The sequence below is a fragment of the Lytechinus pictus genome, chromosome 17 (assembly GCF_037042905.1).
Source record: "Lytechinus pictus isolate F3 Inbred chromosome 17, Lp3.0, whole genome shotgun sequence".
NCBI lineage: Eukaryota > Metazoa > Echinodermata > Echinoidea > Temnopleuroida > Toxopneustidae > Lytechinus > Lytechinus pictus.
The window spans coordinates 9349609-9371666 of NC_087261.1; the positions used below are offsets into that span (position 1 = coordinate 9349609).

At 37.3% G+C, this 22058-nt stretch overlaps 1 protein-coding gene across 1 annotated transcript; it reads left to right on the forward strand.

Annotated features, from left to right (window-relative positions):
- The first annotated feature begins 363 nt into the window (after positions 1–363).
- Positions 364–20764, forward strand: LOC129281080 (replication termination factor 2-like). Its single transcript, XM_064112005.1, has 8 exons — positions 364–537; positions 7942–8036; positions 9154–9235; positions 10870–11006; positions 12047–12125; positions 14101–14214; positions 16114–16177; positions 17730–20764. Exons 1-8 carry the CDS (start codon positions 469–471, stop codon positions 18020–18022), a joined length of 933 nt encoding a protein of 310 aa, XP_063968075.1. The 5' UTR covers positions 364–468; the 3' UTR covers positions 18023–20764.
- The last annotated feature ends 1294 nt before the right edge of the window (positions 20765–22058 follow it).

Sequence of the window (22058 nt, forward strand, 5' to 3'; positions counted from 1 at the left end):
TCTGTCACATTTTAAGGACCTTTGTTTTGTATACATCTCACTAAAAAAAAAAAACCCAAACAAATGAATGTGCGAAGCGCGAAATGTATTATGATTGACTTGAAAACGAGAATATGAAAGTTTTGCAATTTGCCCATTCTTCCCTTCCCCTAATAATTTTCTGATCATTTCGCTCTCCTCCTCCTCCTCTTCTTCTTGTTTTATTTATTTATTCATTTTTTATCTTAATGAGGAGAGGAACAATAGTCAATATTAGTGCAGAAACCATTTGCTGGATCTGGAGGGAATTAAGAGAAAAAGAAACATAAGAGCACAAAAATGCACGAAGCGAAGATGAACGCAGATGGCGCAATCAGTTTCCCTGTTTGTTTTCTTCTGGGAGTGTAACTTTTTAGTGTCGTCGTCGTCCAAATTCGGGGTAGACTCTACATTTTAAGGCAAATTTAGGTCGTGAAAATTATTTTGAGAATGGGAGGAGATGGAGGAAGCATTCCTGGCCGTCAGGATCTTGTCAGGACAAAGAGAAGACCTGAAAAGGTGAGAAAAAATGCGTTTGTTATTCAAGATAATTATCCACAGTCCCACTCGTAATGATCTGTGTTGAATCTTCTTGTTCTTCCTTAGGCTTAGACCACTCTGGGGCTACACCGCTATTCCAACGCGTGTTGGAAAAGTCGACGCCAGACGGGTACGTTTTGGCCTTGAATTTCCAGCAAATTAATCAAAATTACGGCCTAAATTTAGGTCTATGTTATCAATTATATACTAATTTCATAATTATAATGTAAAACGGGTACTCACGGGTTCTTTTCTTTCCAAATTTTGTGTTTTCATCGCCTCTTCTGGCCAACTCTTGCGATGGATTTTGTCGCCATAGGATCCTGTACGTGCAAATCCAGGGCGAGTTGTCACATGACGCTCGCGAGTCTCTAGGGGTAATGGCCTTTAATCAAGGCGTTCTTTTTGCTATAATTTTATAATGACGCTTAAATATCGAAATCAATGTAGACGAGTCTGTGCAGGGGCATAACAGGGGTATATAAGAGGGGGCATAGTACATGTCGCATGTGGAAGATACAAGTTACGTAATGTAAGTCCCGAGCACTAGCGTACCTAGGAGGGGGGGGCAGTCTGCCCCCCCCGATGAGTCACAAACCCATGCAAATTACATATCTCTGCCCCCCCCCCCCCGACGAGCTTGAATACCTATTTTGCCCCCCCCCCCTGGCGAGCTTGAAGACTTTTTTTTTGCTTGTCAAATTTTTTCTGGTACGATTGAAGACCTTTTTCATTGAAGAGCCTTTTTTTCCTTTTTTTTTGCTTGTCAAATTTTTTGGCGGCCGATTTTGCCCCCCTGTGGAAAATCCTAGGTACGCCATGCACTGCCCGCGCTACATGTATGTTGGTAGCCCTGGGACCTCTGGATATTAACTAATCCAATTTAATTACAGATGGCAGATTTTTTTATTATCTGAGTAGCCCCCCCCCCCCCGGATTATTTGTTCTCACATTACTTTCCTTTTTAAATTTCCTTTCGTTCTTTCTTTCATTTTTCTTTCTTTCTTCCTTCCGTTGCTCCTATGTTTTTTTTTCAGGTGAAATCCACTCGGGGGATGGCCAGCCATGCCCCCATCTGTTTATGCCTCTGAGATGTAGGCTATACTCATGATCTTAATCTTCGATTTTCCAAAGTAGGGGGGTGCAATTTCTCAAGTAAAATTTGACAACCCCCCCAAAAAGGTTATCACAGAAAAATTGTCATTTTGTCTCGCGTAAGATTTGACAAGTAAAAAGAAAAGATGGTTACTAAAAATAAAAGACTCATTTTGTCCGTGTAATATTTGGCAAGCCTCCCCCCCCCCCAAGTTTAACATATCGGAGGCGCGATGGCTCAGTCGGTAGAGCAGGGGTTTCGGATTCCGGTGACCCGGGTTCGATTCCCAAGTGGTGCGCTAGTGCCCTTAAGGCTTATCCTCATTACCAGGTCCCTCGGAGAGGACCTTAAGCCGTTGGTCCCCTGGTTGCTTGCTCACAGGCATTCGTGCTTTTTTAGCAGTCAGGTAAAAAATCTCGATATAACATAACATTAAAAAAAAGTGAAGGTCATTTTGTCCTGCGTGAAATTTTAAAAGTAATAAAAAGATGGTCACTAAACTAGAAGTTCATTTTGTTTGTGAAATATTTGGCAAGCCCCCCTCCCAAAAAAAGGTTTTAACTAAAAATGATTGAAGGCCATTTTGTTCCTCTTAAAATTTGTCGAGTATAAAAAAAAAAATCACTAAAAAATGAAGGTCATTTGTCCCACGTAAAATTTGACAAGCCCCCCCCCCCCTAAAAAAAAATGAAAGGTAGCTGATAATGATTGAAGATCATTTTTTCTTGCATAACATTTTACAAAAAAAAGTGTGTCACTATTTGGCGAGCCCCCTACCCTCCAAAAAAAAGGTTTAATTAATAATGATCGAAGGTCATTTTGTCTCTCGTAAAATTTGACAAATAAAAAAAAAGTTGTCACTAAAAAAAGAAGGTCATCTTGTCGCGCGTTATATTTGGCAAGCCCCCACCCCCCTAAAAAAGTTTGTCATTAAATATAGAAAGTCATATGTTCAAAGTAAAATAAATTTGGGAAGCAAAAAAGAAAAGGACAAAAAAGAGCAAAGAATATGAACAAAATATCCCCATTACAAATATTGCTGTGATTCTCATAAGGAGGTGGGGGGGGGGACTTAACTTTGTACGAACGACATTTTTTTTTTACATCCAAAATATTGACTATGAATCTCAAAAGGTGGAACGGGCCAGAAATGCTCAACCCCCCCCCCCCCCGATCTGCCATTGATTCCAATCGATAATGACTTTTCCCTGCAATACTGATGCTTGAAATCAAGATACTGAAGATTGATATATTGTAATATAAATTATGAACGTCTGACAAAAAGATAACCAACCGATCACCTGACCGATCAGCTGACCAGTACGTGAATCACATCGTAGTTGATCAGTCCCCACAGCGTTTGGAACGCTCACCAAGAATTCAAGAAAAAAGACTGAAAATGTAAGTTTAACCTCAATCCATTAAATTTCAAATGTCGTAGAAGTTTCCTTATCATGTTTAAAACTAATTAATACCTAAATTGTTACCATCCACTATGTATTAAGGCGTACATTTGCCAAAGTTCTTGGGTGCAAATAGAAACGGCAATGTCTAACCGGTTTTATCACTGATGTCGCCTATGAGGTCCATACATGTAATGTTTGGACCTCATTGGTACTAGGAGTGGCTTAGACAGCTGGCAGCCGTCTGTTTCGAGGACTTTTTAAACATTAAAAAAAAAATTTCTCCTCGTACACAGACGGCTCACTATCGTGCAGCCACCATTAGGGGACTTACAATGCAAAATCCACACATCGGGGCTCTTCAATTTTTGTCTTTAATGAATCAAACTTTTGAAGATTAATGGCTAACGCGACCGAAATGCAAATTAATATTCCCTCTTGGTATTAATTGCCCAAAAAACGGGCAAAATCAAGTTAAAAGGAACAAAAACAGTGACTTACCTCGGCTGTCGCACAACTTCACTGCCCTGTTTTATCCGAACTTAATACATAAACATATGGCCATTGTTGAGTCCCCTGTAGTCAGATCGCGCTAGAACTTCGGTCTCTGTATTTGGTGAGTGAAGCCAACGGAGTTCAGCTGAACAACCAACATAACAGAGACCGAAGCTTTTGGTCTAGTTCTTCCTGTGCTTTTGTCGGAGATCAGCACCAAAATGCAGGAGGCCCTATGACGTAATCCATAGCCAGAGAGTAAAATCATTTACTAACGTATGCTTACTCTCCACGGAGCCATGGATTGCGTCCCATTCATGTGCGTGTACCGCAAAAAAACTGAAACTTTCGCGATATGTGTGCTGTAGACCTTAGTCTTTTCAAAACTTAAAAGCTTCGGTCTCTGTATGGTTGTTCCGCTGAACTTCGTTGGCTCCACTCGTCAGAGAGACTGAAGTTCTAACGTTAACTCGATCTGCACAGGGACTCAACGGCCATACCGTATATGTTTATGTATTAAGTTTGGATAAACCAGGAAGTGGGAGTTGCGCGACAGCCGAAGTAAGTCAGCATTTTTTTATTTAAAAAAATATTTTTTCCCATTTTGGTGCACTTCACTCGGGCCAAAACAGAATAATCTTTATTTTGGTCCATTTCTTTTTATACATTTTTATGAGTGGAGCCAACCGAGTTCAGCGGAACAACCAATTTAACAGAGACCGAAGCTTTTGGTCTATGCGTGCTGCAGCCTTGGCGCAAGACAAAGAATGGTGATGTAAACATGGCAAATTTTCCCCGTCTTTTCATAATATTTTTCTCATTTTTTAATGAATTCTTGTTCAAAAATGAAATCAATGTAGTAGAAATGTCGGAAATGAAGTTGTATCCCATTTACATGATTTAGGGCTAGATCCTTTAGAAGGAAAGTAGAAATCTCGGGGGCGAATTTTTCATTTTTTTTCACGGTACACACACATGAATGGGACGCAATCCCTGGCTCAGTGGAGAGTAACTGAGTAAGCATACGTTGGTAAATGATTTTTTTCTCTCTAGGAGCCTCCTGGCTAGTATTAAAGGTCAACTCCACCGCAGGAAAATGCTGAAATGAATAAATAGAGAAAATCAAACTAGCATAGTGCTGAAAATTTCATCAAAATCGTATGTAAAATAAGAAAGTTATGACATTTTAAAGTTTCGCTTATTTTTCACAAAACAGTGATAGGCACAACTAGGTGAGTAAGTCGATGATGTCCATCACTCACTATTTCTTTTGTTTTTATTGTTTGAATTATATAACATACCTAACATACCTTGTTGTGGGCGTATTCAGGCCTCCACACTAACCCTTTTTTTCTACTGGTCAAACCTATTCATGTCGGATCAGTAGATACCCAGTTTTTCCACTTTTTACTGGTCCGAACCTACAATCTACTGGTCCCAAAAAATAAAGAAAACATTAAAAAAATTTGCTGTCCTTTCTTGTTACCCCCCCCAAAAAAAATGAAGGAATGAAAGACAAAAAGAAAGCAAAAAAGAAAGAAACAAATGAACAAACAAAGAAAAAATAATGAAAGGAAGGAAGGAAGAAAAAAGAAAAGGTAAAAAAAGGATAGATGTGAAGGAAGGAAAAAAAGAAAGAACTAAAGAAAGAAAGAAGGAAAGGAAGGAAGGAAGGAAGAAAGAACAAAAGTAAGAAGAAAGAAATTAAGCAAACAAAGAAAGAAAAGACAGAAAGTAATGAAGGAAAAAAGCAATAAAAAAGAAAAAAAGGTAAAAGGAGAGATGAAAAGAAGGAACAAAGAAAGAAAGGAAGGATTGAAAGAAGGAAGAAAAGAATTAAGGAAGAAATAAATAAAAGGTAAAATGATAGAAGGAAAAAAGAATGAAGGAAAGAAATAAAGAAGGAAGGAAGGAAGCAAGCAATATAAAAAAGAAAGAAAAGGTAAAAGAAAAGATGGAAGGAAGAAAAAAAAAGACCGAAAGACAGAAAGGAAGGAATGAAGGAAATAAAGAATGAAAGAAGAAAGGAAGCAAGCAGTAAAAAAAAGAAAGAAAGAAAAGGTAAAAGGATAGATGGAATGAAGGGAAAAAAGAAAGAAAGAACAAAAGACAGAAAGAAGAAAGGAAGGAATGAATGAAAGAAGGAAGAAAGAAAGAAGAGATAAATATAGGATGGATGGACTCAAGAATTAAAGAGAAAGGGTAAATAAAGGATAGATGGAATGAAGGGAAAAAAGAAAGAAAGAACAAAAGACAGAAAGAAGAAAGGAAGGAATGAATGAAAGAAGGAAGAAAGAAAGAAGAGATAAATATAGGATGGATGGACTCAAGAATTAAAGAGAAAGGGTAAATAAAGGAAGGATGGAAGGAAGGGATAAAGAAAGTAACAAAGAATGAAGGAAAGAAAGGATGAAAAGAAGGAAGGAAAGAAAGAAAGGAAGAAAGAAAGAAGAGATAAATATAGGATGGATGGACTCAAGAATTAAAGAGAGAAAGAAATCAAAAAAGAAAGAAAAAAAGAAAAATATTTTCAAAAAGGACAGAAAGAATGAACGAACGAAAGACAAAAAAAAGGAGAATTAAAAAAGAAGGACAGTAACAAAGCAATGAAAGAAGAGAGGGAAGAAACAAGGAAAGATTGAAAAGAAAGAAGGAAAGGAAGATAGAAAGAAAACAGAGGAAGAAAGCTAAAACTATCATCATAAATAAATTATCAGTTTCTTTTTTGCTCAATTAAAATATAGCTACGAAAGAAACCAAGTGTATCAACACACACATATGCATGTGGGGCTATCATGTATTCAGACGATATCACTCGAAACCCGATCTGTTTGAACTAAAACAGAGGTGAAAATTTCTCCTTTTACTGCTTACAATGACCAAGTTACCCCAATTTTTAGGAAATATGGACATTATAAGAGCTTTTCATTAGTGTGAAATGTGAATTTTGACCGTTCTGTGAGAGATTTCTGCCAGAGGTTAGCCAAGCTTCGTTCGTGCAGCCAGTAGATAATTTACCATGTGGGCCGGCTGTGTGGCTGGCTAGCATGTACACTGTGTATGTTACCCTAGTAAAAATTGCATGCGATTTATAATTCTGTGTGTATTTTGTGTGTGAATGACAGAAATTAACGGGAGGAAAATGGTTTGCAATTTTAGTCATGGAATATTTTTTATGTTTATGTTGGATCAGTGAACTTGACCATTTCTGGAAAAGTTACTGGCCCAACAATGGTTTTTATTACTGGTCATTTCGGACCCATAAATCTTGCTATTTTTGGAAAAATTACTGGCCCGACAATGATATTTTTTTACTGGTCATGTCGGACCAGTAAATCCTGCTATTTCTGAAAATGTACTAGCCCGACAGCGATTTTTACCGGTCAAGACCGTTGGACCGGCGCTAGTGTCGAGCCCTGGCGTATTATACAATATTTCATTTTTTATATATCTGACAATAAGGACCAACTTGACTGAATCATATAGTATTAATGCTAATTCCACATGTTCAGGGAGGAATTATTTGTTGTATCACTTGACAATGAGGAGAAAATTATAATATTTCATATTTCATATAATAACATACAAAAGAAATATTGAGTGGATGACATCATAGTCTCCTCATTTGCATACCAGCCAGGATGTGCATATAAATGTTTTGTGAAATTAAGCGAACTTTAAAATGTCATAACTTTCTTATTTTACATCTGATGTTGATGAAATTTTCAGTGTTATGCTTGTTTGATTTTTCTCTTTTTATTCAAATCAACTTTTTGTTGGGATGGACTTGTCCTTTAATAATCCATCCATCCAGGACATTGCATTTGAAGGTTAAATTACATAATCAATTCATTGAGGACAGGAAAGAGATACGTTTCATATGAATTTTATATAAAAATAACCGTTACAAGCTGAAAGCAAACTGAAGAAGGAAGATTAAGTGAGCTTGGTAGGAGGACTCATTCAATGAACAAGGTTATGATGGGTAGGAGTACCACTCTACTATAATTCCTGTTCTTGATGGGGTCATACAGGCATAATATTTCATCTTGCATGTGCCTTCCTTTCAGTTTTGCAAGAAGGTATTCTCTGTGAGATAAGAAATCGGCACAGGATCCCACAAAATGATCTGTATCTTCATCTCATTTGTTACAAAGCTGAATCAAATAGAAATGCCAGTTTGACTAAGACTGAATTAAGATGGATGGTAAAGTTACAAAGTCCACTCATGTGTACTTGTACTATTTTATCATCAGATACTCCTAGTACAAATGTGGTCAATTAAAGCAACATTATTGACTATAAATTATATTTTATAATGATGAACAGATTGCATTTCTTTTACAAATGTTTATTGCTTATTATGGTTATTATGGTTGTATATTTCAGGCTGATCAGAACATGGAGAGGGTCGCAAGATGGCATCATTGTGCCCTTACACAAGAAAGACTGAGGCAACCAATGGTGGCCTGTGAGCTAGGAAGGTTTGTATTATTTCCCTAGGGGCTACTTTCAAAAGTTACAGCCTCCACAATATATTTTAATATTTGTTTCTTGCTAGCTCTTAATTTTTACGTTGTGATAAACTCTGCCATATTTGTATCATTTACCATTAAATTGGTTATTTTTATGGTTGAAATGAATTGAAATTGAAATTAATATTTTCTACAGTGACGGTTACCTCCATCTAGATTATCCCCATCCCTAATTGTAATCTTGAAATTGTTTTGAGCTTAAACTTTTTCACATATCTTTGTATCTTTGGAAAAATTCAAATCCTAAAATCAATTTGAAGTTAAACCTTTTCACAAATTTTGTATCTTTTGAAAAATTGAAATAATAGCAATCGCCGCAGGAGCAAATGTGTGTAATTATTTAACAGGAGTCTGCATAAGTTGACCTTGGGTAAGTCAAATAATTGCTTAACTCATAGCAATATTTCAGACCAGAGCCCCGTTGCGTAAAGTTATTATTATTTTAACTTTGCCATCCAATGTTAACTACCATGGTTACAAGGCTAAACAACCAGTCAAAATCAAGCATTCCATGCCAGTTACCTTTGGATGGCAAAGTAATCATAATACTACGCAACGGGCCCCAGATTATGCAAAATATGTGAATAACATCTTCTACATGTATGTCACAATTTTACAGAAGTTGAACAGATTTATTTTAATAGGCAGAGGCACCTGGGGCCTGTTGCAGAAAGAGTTGCGTTTAAACGCAAGTAAAAATATCAAGCGCAAGTCCTGAATATGGCTGCCTCATTGGCTGTAAATCGTGTAGTAGGTTTCACGGTACACCATGTATCTTTCTTGGGCAAGTGTTGGTCCTGAAAAGGACCACCCAATCTCGACGTTTCGACAAGTGTGTTCTTGTCGTCCTCAGGAGAATAGCTGAAAATCAAGTTGCGCAATATGTTTTGAGTTGCGTTTGATCGCAACTGTTTCTGCAACGGGCCCCTGTACAGGTAAACGAGTTTAAGCAGTTGGATGTGTATTAGAGTTGTGGAAACCACCAGTCTTCTCTCTGGTTGCAATCCCCTTTCTTCCTAGCTTTCTAATTTCTGTGAAATATTTCTGTATTCCTCTTTGTATTCAGGTTGTACAACAAGGAGGCGGTGCTTGAATTTTTGCTTGATAAGTCTAAGTCTGAGTCAGCGCAACATTTAAAGAGTCTGAAGGTAACAATAGAGATAACCCTGACCACCCCACACCCACACAAAAAAGCAAGATTCCAGACAGAATGAAAATTATTTTCAAAATTCAATGATTCTTTATTCATTTGATAAAACAATGGTTTTTATCAAATAATTGATATTGAAATACTTTTCAGCAAGAGAACAAATGTCTTCTGCTGCTTGTGAAATAGATGAAATGCAGTTGTAGGCAGTATTTAGCATATCCAGCATCAACTATGACAGAGAAATGTACGGGCCCATGCACAAGCATAATGGAGTCACTATTGTCCCCAGAAAATTGGGCCCATGGAATGCTTTGTAGGATCTTGTACTGTATGGAACTGATGCTACGTACCTGGTAGGCTTATATGCTTTCCAGAAAAAAAGTTACTGCAATTTTCTTATCCAAACATTCCAGAAAAAGGAAACAACCTAGTACATGTTTGTCCTATTCCCTGATAGACATGTGGTTTTATCCCCAAAAGACACAAATAATTACTTCTAAAAGACTTGGACTTGACTTTCTTAACTGACATTTTTAGTAAGTTGTACTGATAAATATTTGATTGTAGTTCTCATCTTTCATACAGCATGTTTTTCATGGTGAGCATAGTCATTCTATGCAACATTGAATAACAAATTTTTAGACAAATTATAGTCTTTAGTTTTTAGCTAAACCTTGATATATGTAGCCTTTAGACTTCATTTGATTTAGGATGAGTAATAAGTTGTACAATCTCATAATGTGATCATTCTATCATATTATATACATGTATTTGGGGTCAGAACCTGAAGCATCTGATCTTGACTGATAATCATCTTCTGTTTCTCCAAAACTCAATATAAGATTTGGTCTTTATTTTCTGTATGCTCAACAAGTTCTATGATCTTGTGATGTGAACATTATACTGTATTGCATATCAGCAGCTGATCTTGACCAATGATTATCTTTAGTTTAAAGGGATGGTCCGGGCTGAAAGTATTTATAGCTTAATAAATAGAGTAGAATTCACTGAGCAAAATGCCGAAAATTTCATCAAAATCGGATAACAAATAACAAAGTTATTGAATTTCAAAGTTTAGCAATATTTGTGAAAACAGTCGTCATGAATATTCATTAGGTGGGCTGATGATGTCACATCCCCACTTGTTCTTTTGTAATTTATTATATGAATTTAGGTTTATTGAAATTTTTTCCTCCAAGAACTAGAAAAATTGGATTGACAACTGATTTAGTGCATTAGATAATTATTGCTGCAACTTATTTCATTATAAGGGAGACATATTATTCACACAAGTATGAAATAATGAAAAAATTATGATTTTATGTAATAACATAAGAAAACGGAAAGTGGGGATGTGACATCATCAGCCCACCTAATGAGTATTCATGACGACTGTTTTCACAAAATATTGCTAAACTTTAAACTTTAATTACTTTATTATTTGTTATCCGATTTTGATGAAATTTTCGACATTTTGCTCAGTGAATTCTACTCTATGTATTAAGATATAAATATTTTCAGCCCGGACCATCCCTTTAAGGCTTTGGTCTTCATTTGATTTATATATGTATGCTCAATGATTTGTACCATCTTTTAATATGATCATTCTACCATATTATTACTCTTCAACAGGATGTAAAGCAGCTGAACTTGACCGATAATCCCGCTTACAAAGGTCATAAAGGAGATAAAGGCGATGGTTACGTAGACCGACAAACTGCTCCGTATATCTGCCCTGTTACTGGTTTGGAGATGAATGGAAAGTATAGGTAAGTAATAACTCAATTAGGAAAAATGAGTTCTTTGAAGTCACATTTGGTCAACTTTTATTCAAATCAGCAATATTTTTTTTCCTGATAATACTACATTCTTCATTTCAAACTCAATACATATACAGGGTGACCGGACGTCCTGCATTTCCCGTATTTTGCTCCTCTGTCCCGGCGTCCTGACAAACCCTTCTTGGGACGCCTATTTGTCCCATATTTGAGAATATTGAACAAACTATAATCAGTACATAGAAAAGTGAAGAATTTTCATCAAATAACCAACAGAGGACGAGCAGATACAACAATAAAATTGAATGCTATAAACTTTTGAAAGTTCTGCAGTGATTTTCTTGCTACCCAATATTGCAAACGAATAGTTACATAATTTTTTTAACATTGTGTAGCCTTCTTTGCTCATTAAAAAAAAAAATTAAGACCTGGGTTGGTCGATCCGCTCGTGCTTTGTCCCGTATTTCATTTTGTGAAATCTGGTCACCTTGTACATGTATCTATCAAATCACTAAATATTGACAATTTGTTGTTGTTGAAAGTTTGATATATGCTATAAATAGTTGAAATGTAGATGAAATTGATGAGGTCAATCATGATTCTCCGTGAGACAGGGCCCAAGTTACCTGAACTGCCAGAGAAATAAATCCTGAGAAAATATCATGCTATGCAAGGTGAAGCATGGATGTATGATCAGTGATACATTATCCGTAATCGGTTCTTTAGAATTTTATAATTTTGAGAAGTGATGCAGTATGGCCTAACTATACATGCTGTGGACTTGTATTGAAGCTTACTGTTGCTTTGATCTTGTTATGAACATCCTTTTGTGTGTGTTCTCTAGCAGTTTTCGTCTAAAACATAATTGCTTATAAATGACAAAAAGTTATTGTTAGTATTATTATTGATAGTACGAAAGATGAAAAAAATATTTGAAAAATGACTGAAAATTTATTTAAGAATATTAGAAGCGAAATACATTCAAGAAATATGTTCAAATTTGCTTGTGAAAATGTTTTTTCTTCATATAGGTTTTGTTTTCTCTGGGGCTGCGGATGTGTCGTTTCAGAAAAAGCTTTCAAAGAAGTCAAATCGACTGTGTGTCACAAGGTAAGATAATTGCAAGTTAAAAGCCTTTTTATTTGATTACATTAAAGCTCATTTTATGTGATATGTGTTCCTTAGGTGACCTCTTATGCAGCGATTACAATTCACCTCTGATAGAATGTTGATGGCAAGTTTAGCTGCCTTAAAACTCGGGTGACTGTTTCATGAAAGTTGTCATTTCTGACGAGTCCTGATGACGGACAGTCAGCTGTGAGGGACGTTGAGACGCCTCATTGGTTCTACTAACACTGCTCATGTACTCATCACCATTCAACTGCTTATCACTGCAAGGTCTTCTCAACTCATCTTCCACTCAATGCCACTAGAACTTCTCATCTTATCCAACTGATCAGTTTTGTCTGGTTTACAATCACTTTGTACTACAAACGTATAATCATGACAGATATTTCTCAATCTCAAATTTTGCTTCCTCATCTTTCATTTCTATCTCTATCATCACCCAACAGTCCTTTCCAGGACTTACCACATGGTGAGCTGCAAACATCTTCCACGTAAATGACAAGTTGTTGTCATCTGATGCTTACCGAGGTAACAGTCAGACTCCTGTACATGTGTTTCTCAGCCAATCAACACCAAGGATTGTGTGGTCAGATCGGACAGTTTGTAAGACGACCAGTGTAGATCAAATGCCCCCTTGGTCCTCTTATTTCTCCACCATCTGCCTTCAATCCTTACATACAGTGTATCTTTTCTGGTTTGTCAGAACTTATCATGTAGTCCATATTATTGCTATACGTTTTCTCTCCATCACTTTCATTTGTCGTTATTATCATCTCACAGAGCTGACAAGTAGTAATAATAGCTGGATTTATAAAGCTCTTTTTGCCTGAGGATACAAAGCGCTGCTATTATTACCCCGGCCTTAGCTCGAGCTACCATCACCGGCGCTCAGTGCATTCAAGGAAATAATACTGCCGGGTACCCATTCACCTCACCTGGGTCGAGTGCAGCACAGTGTGGATAAATTTCTTGCTGAAGGAAAACACGCCATGGCTAGGATTCAAACCCACGACCCTCTATTTGAAAGGCGAGAGTCAGAACCACTAGACCACAACGCGCCCACAGTAGTAGGGATTTTCCATATTTAGTACTGAAAAAATGAGAAGAATACTGATGGTTTCATGCAAAATACTGATTTCTAAATTTCCAGTTTTATGTGTTGTCCTATGGTATTTTTTTGTAAATACTGATTTCCTCACCAATATTCTGATCTTCACCTTTTAAAATATTGAAATGTTCTTGTTCAGGTTGGCAGCTCTGATCTCCATTTTTCAATATGAATATCACACTAGGGCCCTGTAACACAAAGTTTAGCAATTAATTTCTAATTTGAAAGAACAATTCTGATTGGTTCCTTGTCAGTCTACTGAGCATAATGCGCAGGCAACGATGATCTTGATTGGCTGTTTCATTTAGCGATCAATCGCTAATCTTTGTGTTATGGGCCCAGGGTCCATCAATACAAAGGTTAGCACTTGATTGTAATAATAATACCAACATGCTTATATAGCGCATATCACTGCCAAATGCGTCCCTATGCGCTTAATTGGAATATTATTACCCTGGCTCTAGGCCCGAGCCTTTTACAACATGGTGGCATTTCAAGGAATAAATTCCTGCCAGGTACCCATTTACCTCACCTGGGTCGAGTGCAGCACAAAGCAGATAAATTTCTTGCTGGAGGAAATTATGCCATGGCTGGGATTCTTGTATGTACATGTATGCTTGATTTTAACGATTGATTGTACGTACATTGTAGTCAGTGCTAAACAATGTAAAAAGAAAAGATGTTCTACGATGATTGCTATGCTTTTATATGTTACGGGCCCCTTCCACAGAAACCTTATAAAGATATTAAATTAGATGACCTTTGAACATTTGCATGATAAGCCTTGATCACATTCTCTGCAACTACAGGCACCTAGCTTTTAAAAAGTTTATTTTCCTTTCATTGTAGTGTGGCAAAGATTTCTCTGTTGAAGATGGAATACTTATCAATGGTTCTGATGAAGATGTAAAAATCCTTACAGAACAGATGAACAAAAGGAGAGCATTGGCCAAAGAATTAAAGGTATTTGATCTTAAAGTACTTTGAACCTTAACCCAATGGCTAATAAATTCTGCAATTTCCATTAGCTTTGTTTTAGGTTCTATTGTTGAGAGGGGGCAAAAATGCCAGAAAATATTGAGCTGATTTTTACACATGCCATGAGGAGACAAACTCTTCTTTTTTTAGAATTTATTTTGGGATCGTCTTTGCGACATGTATTTTAATTTGATATAAAACAATGACAGAAAGCATGGATTTGCAGAGATGCCAACCGTTACGGATTCGCCGTATTTGTTCCGATTTTATTCCTCCAATTACGGTGTTACGGCAACAATAAAAAGGTTACGGAAAAAACAACTACAATACATGTGTATTGTGTATTGCTTTGCTGTGCATGTGTATATATGCGTGTATTGTGTATTGTGCATGTATATGCGTGTATTGTGTATACATGTATCGTGCATGCAGCGTGTGTGTGGCCAACGGTAAACCAACGGGAGTTTCTCTACTATAATTTATAAACGCGCGCACTGCCTACTACGTTCATTGAGTTATGCTTTTATCAAGGCTTTCTGATTAGAATTATCGATATCCTGGCCAATCAATGCGAGCGACAAGTTCCGAACGCACGCACATAGACAAGCACAAATCAGCGGCACGAATCGCGGTATAATAGCGACTGGTAAATACGACTGTAAAGATGATGACGTCATCCAAGATGGCAACTTACGATGACCAACGAAGGAATCGAGGATGACTAAGTTTTGATCATCATTTGAAAGGAATTAGCGGTAACTGCGGTCTAAGGTACGATGTTTCTGAATTTTATATATTTTCTCGTAAGTTTGGATGTAATTATTTTTTCATAATGTGACATTTGATGTACCAAAAACGATCCGAAAATCGGGTTTCCGCCGAATGTTAGATCTAACGTTACTGCTGCATGCTGATACGGAACTCAGGGAGCTCCGGCCCGAAAAGCGGGCCGGAGCTCCTTGGGTTACGTACGTATCAGCTAGCCCAGAGCTCCCTAGGTTAGCTGACGGGCCAACAACTCTTCAGTCTATGTGTTGGTGAGTGGAGCCAACGCGGTTCAGCTGAACAACCAAAATACAGAGACTGAAGCTATTGGTCTAGCGTTCTATGAGAAACACACAACTAACTACTGTCAGTTTTTCAAACCTAATTGACTTCAAAGTCATCGATCACAACAAGGTAAGAAGCCACTTGGTCCTCCCCCCACCCCTCCCCTAAATTTGAGGTGGGGGCAGACCCCCCCCCCCTCCTATTTTTTTTTTTTTTTTGGTTGTTGCTTGTCCAATTTTTTACCTGTGACATGTGTCCATCCCAAAATTAAAGGTGGAACCCCCTAAAAAAAATTTTCTTGGACACTGTCCCGGCCCGCGATGAGTTTCAGTATTTTTGGAGGACACCTAGTGGCATCCCTGTATAAACGATGCTACTTCGCGGGATGTTCCTGAGAAACTCCCATTTGTTCCTGACAAATATGGTAAATATTCCTGACAACCATCCCTTTAGGTTGGCATCTCTGGGATTTGATGTGGAAGCAATGCAACCTGCATGTACTCATGTTACTGTTTTCCCTTTTCCTTATTGTTTTCATCCACTTTTACCTCATCCGATTGTTTGATTTACTACTAGCCTTCTTTCTTTTTTCCTTTTTTTAGGGGGGGGGAGACTCAGATGCACTTGAGTTTTAAATTTATCATATCTGTTTTCATAATACCCCCCTGGTAATTTTTAAATATAATTTTGATTTCATAGTTTCAGTATTCTCTTTATTTTCATCTTTTGTTTCTAGTTGTTGTTTTTTTCTTCCTTTTTTTCTTGTTTGTTTACAAGGTTTTATTTCACGTGAATTACTTTAAATTTTGAAGAATCATTTTCTCTTCTTTTCAGAAAGCAAAGAAGGCCCAGAAGAGGAAAGTGGATGATGAAAGACCCCAAGACAAAACAAAAAGTGGTAAGATGGAAGCATAGGAGGGTGGGGTTAAGGATGAAACAAATCATGCAAAATGGAAGTAGGGCACTGGCGGATCCAGGGGGGGGGGGCAAAGCCGGCCCATGCCCCCCCCCATTTTCGAGAGGCACAATTAAAATTTTTAATGTAAAAATGCCATGAAAAATACAAGTGTGCCTCCCCTTTTGAAAGTGGAGACTTTTTTTATTGCTTGTCAAACTATTTCGTGAACAAAATGTCCTTTAATTTGGGTTTAAAACCTTTTTTTTTTTTTGCTTTTTCCTCGGAAAATGTGCTTCCCCCTTTGGAAGATCCTGGATCCGCCCCTGAAGTAGGGGGTAAAGGTCATTGCTGTAAGGGTAACATCAATCCAGCTTCAGGGTCTACTTCGAATCAGCTAATTTAGCTAACTCAGAACATGCTGATAATCAAATGACCTATGGGATGACAGAAGCCAGTGGATGATCTCTGGTTATGTGTTTTTACACTGTGTTTTCTCAGGAGAAAAAACTCTTACATGTGGACTGAAATTTAACATTTATGAACTTCAGATTGGATTCAGTCATAACTTGATGGTTATGCCATGACTTCTGGAAGAAAATAGTCATTCAACAATAAGGGGAAAAGAAGACCAGGGGACTAGGGGCTCTGTTTGACATACATGTAGAGTAATAGAAAATTCAAATCAAAGTCAAATTGAGATTTGTCTCATATTCATTCAAGAGATAGCAGGGAATTATTTTCCTGGTATCGCATCGCAATTTGCTCCACATTTTTGAAAGACTGCTATGCATAAAGTTTTTTGTATAGCATGTTTTCACATGGACTGTACATTACTTAGTTGAGAGCTTTTCTCTTACGACCAAAAATGATATTGCCAGTGCTCACAATTAAGATGGTCCTGACGACTTACAGTGTAAAGAAATGGTATGGACAGTTCTTAGTCTTCCAGGATGGGTCTTTATTCAAGAGCTACGTACAATTATATTCTATATCAATTACAGTAACGGGAGAGACATACCCGGCAGGAAGAAATTCCTAGAATGCCAGAGCGCCTGTAGGCAGCACGGCTACAGCCGGGGTAATAATAATGATAACATTATTGTAATGCGCAGTTGAGTATATACATATAGATATTGCGCAATATAAATGTGCAATTATTATTATTCTAAGAATGTCAATGATTCAGATTGGTTCGCAGTTCAGGACACCCTTGTATGATCTATGGCTACTTGGTGTAAATAATAGTTTGGCAAGCTCCAAGTAGTCTAATTTCATTTTGTATACAACTAGTTTATCTTTTAGCCATTTTCATAGACTATCGTCTGGGGTTGATTTTCACTTAGGCTGAGTTTAAGTTGTAATAAGACCAAAATTAGCCAAATATGATTCTAAACCTTTCCAGGTGGACAAAATGAATGTTGACCAAATGAGTTTAATCTGAATGAAGGTAACTCATCTGAAGATTAAGACAAGGTAGTTTTACACCAATCACTTATGAATCTTTCATTTTAAATTACACCTTTAAATATTTTTGTTTCTATTCCATAAACAGTAACCAGCACGAAGAGTGGTACCAGCAATGATAAACTCTCTATCCAGACTGCCAACCTCAAGAAATTCATTCCTGGTAAAACCGAAGGCGTCATGTCTGGGGAAACAAACAAAAAGCCTGAGGATGTCCCTGGAAGGTCACACAAGAAGGATCTAGACCCATCCACCACAAGGCCAGAATATGATTCAAAGAAGACCAAGGTGTACAAGTCCCTCTTCCTATCCAAGAATAAAGATGAAGGAGAGAAGTCGCCTTGGGTCACATACAACCCATATTATGCTATGAGGAACTGAACATCCTTTTTTATTACCTACATGTACAATATGAACTTTGTCATGCAGATCGGTATACATGTAGGTGCCCTTTGGGTGAAAAATATGGTGATATTAGTCTAAGGAGACCAAGGCGTACAAGTCCCTCTTCCTACCTAAGAATAAAGATGACCGAGAGAAATCGCCTTTGGTGACCTACAGTCCTTATTATGCTAGGAGGAAGTGAACTGTACTTCTGGAGATATACATCCTTTTGGGTTACCTCTAATATTTACTGTGCAATGTGGAACTGGAGATTGTCCTGTATGGTCAAGCAGAATTTATTTAGACATGGGCGATGAAGCTGTCCAAGTCCCTTTTCCTACCCAAGAATAAAGATGCGAAGAGAAGTCACCTTGGATGACATAGATGTAAAGGTGTAGAGGTGTTGTGGATGAGTGGGGTCCGGGGTTTGAATCCTACCGCAGCACTTGTGTCCTTTGGCAAGGCGTTTATCTACGTTTGCCACTCTCCATCCAGGTATTAAATGGGTATTCGGTAGGAAGGAATTCCTTGAATGCTTGAGCGCCCGATCAGGGTAGCCATGCTAAAGCCAGTATATTGTTATCATAATCATATTAAGCAGGACCATCTTGTACCAAAGAGTAAAGATGAAAAACTGTTGCCAAGGTGAACCTTCAGTAACCCATATTTTTTATTAAAGGTGAATTACAGAGGTCACCTTGTGTCATGTTTGCTGTCTCAAAGTGGTGCTGGACCAGCCCGAGTTTGCTCAATCTCGAGACTTTAGCCCGATCTGCCCTCTTCGCGATTAATCTTGAGATTCAAGAAACCCCATCTCCACCAGCGCAAACAGAGCAATTCGTACTCGAGCAAGGCATTGATGCATTATGGTCTGACGCCGTGAATAAATAATCTTGAGTCGAATCTCGAGTGCGTCTGCACCTACGAATTAGCGAGATGAATCGTAAATAGCGCGCTATTTTGCAAATAATCCTGAGTTGACTTTAGGATTGCAATCTCGAGATTAATCCAGCGAACTATCGCGATGATTGTGTCTCCATTTCAAATAATCTAGAGATTGTTCAGATCGGGATAATTGGCCAGATCAGAAATAGCGCGATTATTTGAAAACTCGGGCTGGTGCAGACGTCCCTATATTCTCTCTCTTTCTCATCTATGTGTCTCTGTCTCTTTTTTTATGCTTCTGCCCATGGTAGGCATTTGTTTCCGTGTTGTCCAATTGTTTAACTTGCAATAACTCAAGAACTAATAAACACCGTTCTCACTATATTTTGTAAAACTAGTTTTCTGGAAACCGTTTCAGGAAATAAGTTTGGAAGGTCGCTTTGTTAGCGTTCTCATCTGATCACCCAGAAGTGTTTTTCAAAACCACTTCACGTAAAGTGGTCTTTTTGCTACGGGAATGCTCTTAGTAGGGTGACATGTTTTGCGCGAAATTTGAAACCGCAGCATAGACATTCTACACATTGTGTGGACTAGCGCGCTCAAAATATGGGAAGATCTCTTCCTGGTGAACGGTTGTGCCCACACTTTTGCTGAAATCAGTTTAACGAGGCAAAGCGATTCGACAGTACTCTTTCCGCTAATTAGTTTCCAATAATCTAGCTTTAGGATGGTAATGATAACGGGGTCTTTGAGGACAGATTGACAGATATATGCAGACCTGCCAACCAGTACGTTTTAGCCGTATTTAGTACGTTTTTGCAACCAAAATATGGCAGTACTTTTTTTTGTAAATTTTTTTTTTTTCTTTTTTTAATACTAAATCGTAATTTATTGAGAAAAATAATCTCTATATGTCTCTATTCCATAAAACGTACACAAATATGGTTATTAGATCAATGTAATTTCACGTAACTTGTTTTTTTTTTCAATCATTTTGTTAAAACCAGGGTGAAGATATACACATGTTTTAATGTTTTTTTTTTCATCTGCAAGAGCAGTGCGCATTTTAGCTTGCATGCAGCTTGAGCGCCGCGATGAGCGAGTGCGCCAAGCATTTTATTATGAAATACACTTTTTTGGGGAAAAATACAGTTTTTTTTATCACAGAATACAGTTTTTCATTCCCAGAGGTTGGCAGGTCTGCATATTTATCTCACACGGTAAAAATACTGATTTTTTTTTGTCAAAATACTGATTTTTGGGGATAAGCATACTGAAAATGCAAAATACAACTTGGCAGCTCTGTATATGTAGACCCAGTTTGAGTTTTGAATTTATCATAACTCTTTGTTAGATTGGATCTTGGATGGCCCTCTGTTACAAATAAAATTCAATTTTGGATTGATTTCAAATTATGTAACTAGGAATTGTGATTAATCTAAAAGTACATTTGTTCACCAGAAGGTACTAGGCTTAAAGACAGATTTTTCCTCCATTTTAATGTGCTTTTTTTCTCTTTACTTATCTTTACTTTTTGTTTTTGCTGTTTTCTAAGCGCCTTGAGCATTTAATTATAATGGAAAAGACGCTATATAAATTCTATGTATTATTATCTCATAATTTCAGTTTGATTTGGACCTTTTCACAACTCTGTGAAAGACAGGGCCCTTGATAAACAATTTTGATCCAAGTACATGTATATGTAGTTATGATATAAATAGTTTCTTTTGAAATGTTCTAGAAAATGTACAATATGTAAATAGAATATCTAATTCTTTTTAAAGGTTAACCTTATATCAATACAACAGTTTTATCATAATAAAAAAAAACAATTTTAAGTATTGAAACAAAGTATGTTATGGTTGGCCTAGTATCTTCATGTATATAAAAAGTGACTTTTCCTTTGACATCATGCTCTTTTGCAAGTCTTCCTCTTTTGTGTCGAAGGGGATATGAAAGGAGGGATGTGATTTTCATCCAGCTTAATGAAGATGAGGTTGATTGAGTTTCATATGATGGGAGTTTTGTTTATATCGATGATGCTGAGGAGGATGATAGTGGCGGTTAATGCAGCCTTCAAGGGGTAATTGGTGAAGATGATGAAATCATTTTTGGAGTAGTTGGTGGAAGTCTCTCTAGTCTTGGTAAATCCCCCCCCCCCCAAAAAAAAAAGAAGGAAAGAATTCTTTCATTGATAGTGGGATAGATATATAATCTTTCTTATTTGTCATTTGTTTAAGATATGTGCCTTCTTTCAAAAGAGGAAGTACCCTTTTTTTCTACCCCCCCTCCCAACTTTCAACTTTGCTTCGCCGTCCCTGATGAAACTCAATTGTGTCTTTGTAGCAAGTAGTGTAATGGTTTAATGTACATGTAGCCTCATGAAAGGAAAGGTAAAAACGATGTAAATGATTTTTAGAAAGGGAAACGTGACCGAATGAGATATTGATTAGCTACTTAGTCGAAATATTGATGAACAGGATTCTAAGTAGGCAGTTTACAAAAGCAAAAGTAAAGGAGAATAAACACAAAAATGAGGAATAAAAGTCCCAACAATCTGTGATCAATTCATCTATGCAAGTGTCCCTCTCTATTTCTGTAAATGGGCACACATGTATATCATTTGTGTATTGTTTGTTGAAAAAACTTTCTGCAGGGACGGTCTCCCCCCCCCCCCCCGGTCCTGCACTTTCTACTCGGCCCCCCTCCCACTTTTAAACCGTTTCGCGGTCCCTGTTCTTTGTTTGCTCTTGAAGAAAATGTGTTATTTGACCTACATCAAGGGACAGATCGAAGCAACAAAAAATGGGCAGAACAAGAAAATGATGAAAGGGGAAAAATAGGACCCAAGTAGGCCACTAAGCTTGAAACATGTGGAACATCATGACCCTCCCTTCTTTGAAGGCACTGTTCCAGTGTAATGTATTTAAATCCTTTTTTATTTCATTCATTTGACACTATGAATAGTATTAACATTATTTGCTCAGGGGAGCATTGTCCGGGGTCTCTGTAAAAAGGGAGCAAATAATATTTGTTTTCATTACCCCCCCCCCCCAGAAAAAATAAATAAAAATAAGGGATCTGAGCGTCGAGTACCTTTGATTATGGATAGATTACTCCAACAGAGGGCTATAACTTCACCAAAAAA

Coding starts and splice junctions, on each gene's coding strand:
- LOC129281080 (XM_064112005.1), top strand. CDS start 469: ATGGGAGGAGATGGAGGAAGCATTCCTGGCCGTCAGGATCTTGTCAGG. Junction 14,215..16,113: donor CATTGGCCAAAGAATTAAAG/GTATTTGATCTT, acceptor TCTTCTTTTCAG/AAAGCAAAGAAGGCCCAGAA. Junction 16,178..17,729: donor CCAAGACAAAACAAAAAGTG/GTAAGATGGAAG, acceptor TTCCATAAACAG/TAACCAGCACGAAGAGTGGT.